We start from the raw sequence: 6,069 nt of genomic DNA, 5'->3' as shown, positions 1-6,069 counted from the left end.
CCCCCAATAAACTGCAATACACAAAAGTTACAGTGATTCAATACAAACTTCTTGGCTCGGTGTTTGCTGACTGTATCCTGCATAAATGAGTTCAGCTTTCAGGTGCTCCGGTGGGCTGGAGACTCTATCCTAGGACTGTATCCACAGCCCCTGAAAGCTGAACTAATTTATGCAGGCTAAAGTCAGCAACTGCAGAGCCGAGAAGTTTGTGTTACTGAATTACTGTAATTTTGCTCATCTCTAACTACTCCACAACACTACACTTGTCTCCTGTTGAAAAACAACAACCCCCATCCTGCCTGGACAGGCTTTGGCTGTCTGGACCTGCCAGGAGTTGTAGTCCTTTCATTGCAAAACTACAAATCCCATCCTGCCTAGGCAGGCTTTGGCTGGCCGAGCATTCTGGGAGCTGTAGTCCCTTCTCTGTAAAAATTACAAAACTACAACCCCGTCCTGCCTAGACCGCCTTTGGCTGCCTGGGGATGCTGGGAGTTGTAGTTTCTTCACTTTAAAACCTAAGCTACGCTAACTACGTTACAATGTAAGCTAACTACGTACGCTACCTACTCTGGTCTCCCTCGCTCTCCGCCTGCTCCACTACGATACCTACGCTCCCGAAGTCCGAAATAAACTGCGCATGCGCTCGCGATTTACTACGGACTCGCTAATTACGCAAACCCTTAAGCTAACTGCGGAGTCCGAAGTAAAAAGCGCTGGCGCTTTACTAAGGACTACCAGAACTTTTAGATCACCGGTGAGCATATAGGCGGAGGGAAGCGGTTCTCCTCACAGTACACCTCCACAGACCGCTTCCAGCCTTCTTCTAACCGCTCTCCTAATAGCAGTCATGACGTCATTCGATCACATGACCCTTACACCTAACCCGCAGCCCGAGAGCGAGATGTTTATGGCAACAGGAGTAAGAGGGGCGTTTACAGATGACGTCACTGACGTTTACACCAATCGGAGAGGAAATGTTTAAGCCCCGCCTGCAAACCCGGCTGGGAAAGCACAATATGGCGGCGCTGTGTCTAGGAACAGAAAACGGGGGAGATAACCTGGGATAGATGGTGTAGCTGCGCGTTTCGTGTATCTCTGTATCCGCCGCCGACTGATGCTGAGGCTACAGGTCACCGACAGGTGAGTGTCATGGCCACACACAGGCGGGAAGCGGCAGCCCTGATGCCTGCCCTGTCTCTATTGCCTCCTCAGTGAGGTGAAGGCGATGGAGCTCCTCCTGGCACCTTGTGGTCACCGCCGGGTGCTGGGGAATTGTGCCCAGTCATGGTGGAGGCCTGACCCTGCAGGAAGAAGCCGAGCTTATTACAAACCCCTGAGCACAGCAGTATGAGGAAGTGTAGGAGCAGGCTGTCTCCTGGCTTCCACAGTGGCATCTTGGCCCTGTTTCTTGTAGCCTATTAGGGCAGGACACTGTACTCTGCTGTTCTCTGTGATAAACAAATGGTTCCTGTTTTAAGTTTCAGAACAGATCACCGCATACTCCTGGAAAAACGGTCTGTGTGAACTGAGGCTTAGTAACGTGGCATAGTGATTACAATATGTCTGCAGAATGTGTTGGCGCTATATAAAGAGAAAAGAGTAACTCTTGGTCTGAAACGTGTCAGCTGTGACTGCTCTCCCATAAGTTGATCTGTTTTGGACAGGATTGGTGACCTATCAGCTTTTATCTGAAGATCCTAAAAGCAGTCACATGGTGCACCTTCATGTGCAGTTTCCATTTTTGTGTCTGGGGGGGGGGGTGCAATGGCCAAGTGCCTGCAGATTGGTTGTGCAACTCATTGCCCTTCTCTGTGACCGTGTGCTGCAAGGGCCTAACCGAGGACAATACATATAATTCTAGGAGCCAAGATGCTGCATGTCACATAATAGATTGTGTGACATCATGATCAGTCATTGGTGTCTCCTCATCTCTCCCCCATGTGTCAGTTATTGGTGTCCCCTCATCTCTTCCCTGTGTGTCAGTTATTGGTGTCCTTTCAGCTCTTCCCTGTGTGTCAGTTATTGGTGTCCCTCATCTCTCCCCTGTGTGTGTTTCACAGTCACTGGTGTCCCCTCATCTCTTCTGTGTGTGTCACAGTTATTGGTGTCCCCTCATCTCTCCCCTGTGTGTGTCACAGTCATTGGTGTCCCCTCATCTCTCCCCTGTGTGTGTCACAGTCATTGGTGTCCCCTCATCTCTCCCCTGTGTGTGTCAGTCATTGGTGTCCCCTCATCTCTCCCCTGTGTGTGTGTCAGTCATTGGTGTCCCCTCATCTCTCCCCTGTGTGTGTGTCAGTCATTGGTGTCCCCTCATCTCTCCCCTGTGTGTGTGTCAGTCATTGGGGTTCCCTCGTCTCTCCCCTGTGTGTGTGTCACAGTCATTGGGGTTCCCTCGTCTCTCCCCTGTGTGTGTGTCACAGTCATTGGTGTCCCCTCGTCTCTCCCCTGTGTGTGTGTCACAGTCATTGGTGTCCCCTCGTCTCTCCCCTGTTTGTGTGTCACAGTCATTGGTGTCCCCTCGTCTCTCCCCTGTGTGTGTGTCACAGTCATTGGTGTCCCCTCGTCTCTCCCCTGTGTGTGTGTCACAGTCATTGGTGTCCCCTCGTCTCTCCCCTGTGTGTGTGTCACAGTCATTGGTGTCCCCTCGTCTCTCCCCTGTGTGTGTGTCACAGTCATTGGTGTCCCCTCGTCTCTCCCCTGTGTGTGTGTCACAGTCATTGGTGTCCCCTCGTCTCTCCCCTGTGTGTGTGTCACAGTCATTGGTGTCCCCTCGTCTCTCCCCTGTGTGTGTGTCACAGTCATTGGTGTCCCCTCGTCTCTCCCCTGTGTGTGTGTCACAGTCATTGGTGTCCCCTCGTCTCTCCCCTGTGTGTGTGTCACAGTCATTGGTGTCCCCTCGTCTCTCCCCTGTGTGTGTGTCACAGTCATTGGTGTCCCCTCGTCTCTCCCCTGTGTGTGTGTCACAGTCATTGGTGTCCCCTCGTCTCTCCCCTGTGTGTGTGTCACAGTCATTGGTGTCCCCTCGTCTCTCCCCTGTGTGGTAGCTGATGGTTTACTGTCCTTAAATACTGTCAGGTTCCCTTTAACCTTCCATTAAAATGTTCTGTTTAGTCGGGAATCATCTAGTAGTTATTTGTCTATTCAGCCTGATACCTTAATATCTAGATAAGGCACACTGGACCAACATGCTAAAAGAAATGCCTGTATTTAGGGCTGGGCGGTATACCGGTTCATACTGAATACCACATTATTTGGGCTGCACGATATGAATTTTCCCCTATACTGCAATACCGGTTGGGCCCCTCCCCCTCGGGAATGTATTATCAGCCCAGCGCTGCGCTGTCCCCACATCGGGGAACTAATCCTATGTTACCCGCCAGCACTGTTCTAAACCCCCCACCCCCAATTAATGATCAGCCCGGCGGGGTACTACTTACATATGTCACCCACAAGCACTGCCCTCCTCCTCTTTGTTGGGGACCGCCGGGCGCTGGAACCATACTATACCATACACCAGTGGTCTCCAACCTGCAGACCTCCAGATGTTGCAAAACTACAACTCCCAGCATGCCCGGACAGCCAACGGCTCCACGGTATATAACGGAATATTCACCCTATAACTATGTGTTCTCTAACCAATGGCGGAGGACACACACATGGCTCTCCAGCTGTTGTAAGCTCCATAGTATAGTACTAGTGGCACTAGAGTTGTCATAACCTTACTAGATCTTTATGGGAATCTGCTGCAATTTGTGATAAAAGCTGCTGGCACTGTTAGATGGTTGTTAGGGTTAGGAGACACATGGGGGGAGGGGGGAGATATATCAAAATCTGTGCAGAGGAAAAGTAGCCCAGTTGCCCATAGCAACCAATCAGATTGTTTCAATTTGCAGAGGCCTTGTTATAAATTAAAGACGTTATTTGGTTGTTATGGGCAACTGGGCTACTTTTCCTCTGCACAGGTTTTGATAAATCTCCCCAATGATCTGTTTCATGTCTGTGCTTCTATAACATAGAAATTTTTTATTTTATTTTGTAGTGCGAAGTCAGTTGTTCCCAAGCCTCAAAATTTCTGATTGTTGCCTTCTCACTCCTCTCTCATCTCTATCCCTGCTTGATTGACAGACAGCTGGAAGCCAAGCTCTGTTTCCAAATCGATCCTGCTCTGTGAATTTTTTAAAGATATGAAATTTGAGAGAGGGAGAGAAGGCGTTCCAGCCCTCAGCATTTCAGGGGCCTGAGAAAGCCTCCCTGACTCTCTGCACCAGAGAAAAAAAGCTATTTTGTAGGTTATGGAAGCAAGTATATAAAAGGTACCAAGTGTCTTCTTGCTCGAACTGTTTTGTGTCAGCCTTTTGGGATGTGATTTGAAGCTGACAAGTTTTTACCCTGGTAGTTAAAGGGAATCTATGTCACTGGCTGTCAACACCTCGGTAAAGAGCCACAAGTGTCCTTTTTATTTCTTAAAAGCAGTACTGCAGCCATAGAACACTTGTCCCCTAGCCGCAGGATAGGGAATAAGTGACTGATTGCAGGGGGGGGGGGGTCAGACCCCCGGCAACCCCCCTTGATCTCCCCTTACGGGGCCCTGGAACTGCTGCGGCTTTGCGCGGCTAATTTTTATGTTATCAACCTCACTAAGAGGTTAACACACACCCCCTCCATTCAGCCGACATGCTGAATGGAGGGGGAGTGTGTACCTTTTAAAGGGGTATTCAAAGAAAAAATATTTGTCAACTGACTCCTGAAAGTTAAACAGATTTGTAAATTACTTCTATTAAAAAAATCTTAATCCTTCCAATAATTATCAGCTGCTGAAGTTCAGTTATTTTCTGTCTGGCAACAGTGCTCTCTGACATATCTGCTTGTCTTGGGAGCTACACAGAGTAGAAGAGGTTTGCTATGGGGATTTGGTTTTACTCTGGACAGTTCCTGAGACAGGTGTCATCAAAGAGCACTTAGACGGTAAAGAGCAACTCAACTTCAGCAGCTCATAAGTACTGAAAGGATTAAGATTTTTAAAGTAATTTACAAATCTGTTTAACTTTCTGGAGCCAGTTGAGATAGATATATATATTATATTATATTATATATGTGTGTGTGTGTTTTTTTTTTTTCCTGGATAACCCCTTTAATATCTTACCTTTTGTTTATGGGCATCTTCACCTATCACATAGTTTGCCCTCTGGTCTTGTAAATGTTTAATATAACATCATTGACTTTGTCTAAACACCTAATTATTTTTCTAGATGCAATTCTTTCTTTTCGTGTCAAAATGGACAAGATTTTGGAAGGGTTGGTGACCTCTTCCCATCCTTTAAATCTGAAGAAAGTTATTGTCAAGAAGGTTGTTGAATCTGCTGAGAACTCGATCAATGAGGAGCAATGCAAGGCTATGTTCTCCCTGACTACCCGATTAATACTGGAGGGTGAAGATTGCTTTCAGAAGAAAGTTGGGCACCAGGTTTTGGAAGCATATGCAAGATATCACCGTGCAGAATTTGAGAACTTTTTCAATAGAAACTTTGTCCTAACCCTCTTACAAGAAGGTTATGGCTCCTTAGACCGGAAGGATGTGGCGGTCATTGACTACATCCACAGTGGGCTCAGGTTCATCATGAGCTGTCCTTCAGTTCTGGACATTTTCGCTGTTCTCCAAGTGGAGGTTCTGCGGATAGTTTGTGAAAGGCCAGAGCCATTGTTGTGTGCGAGGTTGAGTGAGCTCCTAAGTGACTTTGTACAATGTGTTCCAAAAGGTAAAATGTCAGTTGCCTTTTGCCAGCAGCTTGTAAGAACAATTGGACATTTCCAATGTATTTCAACACTGGAAAAGGAACTACGGGAATATGTGTCTCAAGTCACCAAAGTCAGTAGCCTGCTACAAAATATCTGGAAGGCTGAACCATGCACTTTACTTCCATCCCTGCAAGAAGTGTTTGCTATTATTTCTTCCACAGGTATGTCAAGATATGCAAAGGCTTGTGTGCTTTGTGTTTTGGCAGTGTTTATAAGTAGAGATGAGCGAACTTACAGTAAATTCGATTTGTCACAAACTTCTCGGCTCGGCAG

General features: G+C 47.5%; 1 protein-coding gene across 2 annotated transcripts in view; it reads left to right on the top strand.

Moving 5' to 3' along the window:
- The first annotated feature begins 902 nt into the window (after positions 1-902).
- USP38 (ubiquitin specific peptidase 38) overlaps positions 903-6,069 on the top strand; it is a 43,721-nt gene continuing 38,554 nt past the window's right edge. Inside the window, exons 1-2 of one of the 2 annotated variants that reach the window (XM_056562894.1) lie at positions 903-1,140; positions 5,250-5,957. In XM_056562894.1, the coding sequence (XP_056418869.1) occupies positions 5,276-5,957 (682 nt within the window). In that variant the 5' untranslated portion in view covers positions 903-1,140; positions 5,250-5,275. The remainder of the gene's footprint in view (positions 1,141-5,249; positions 5,958-6,069) is intronic. The other variant, XM_056562895.1, reaches the window with a different exon arrangement.

Source organism: Hyla sarda, chromosome 1 (genome assembly GCF_029499605.1).
Source record: "Hyla sarda isolate aHylSar1 chromosome 1, aHylSar1.hap1, whole genome shotgun sequence".
NCBI lineage: Eukaryota > Metazoa > Chordata > Amphibia > Anura > Hylidae > Hyla > Hyla sarda.
Note: the sequence above shows the minus strand (reverse complement) of the source record. Positions and strands in the feature narration are given on the sequence as shown.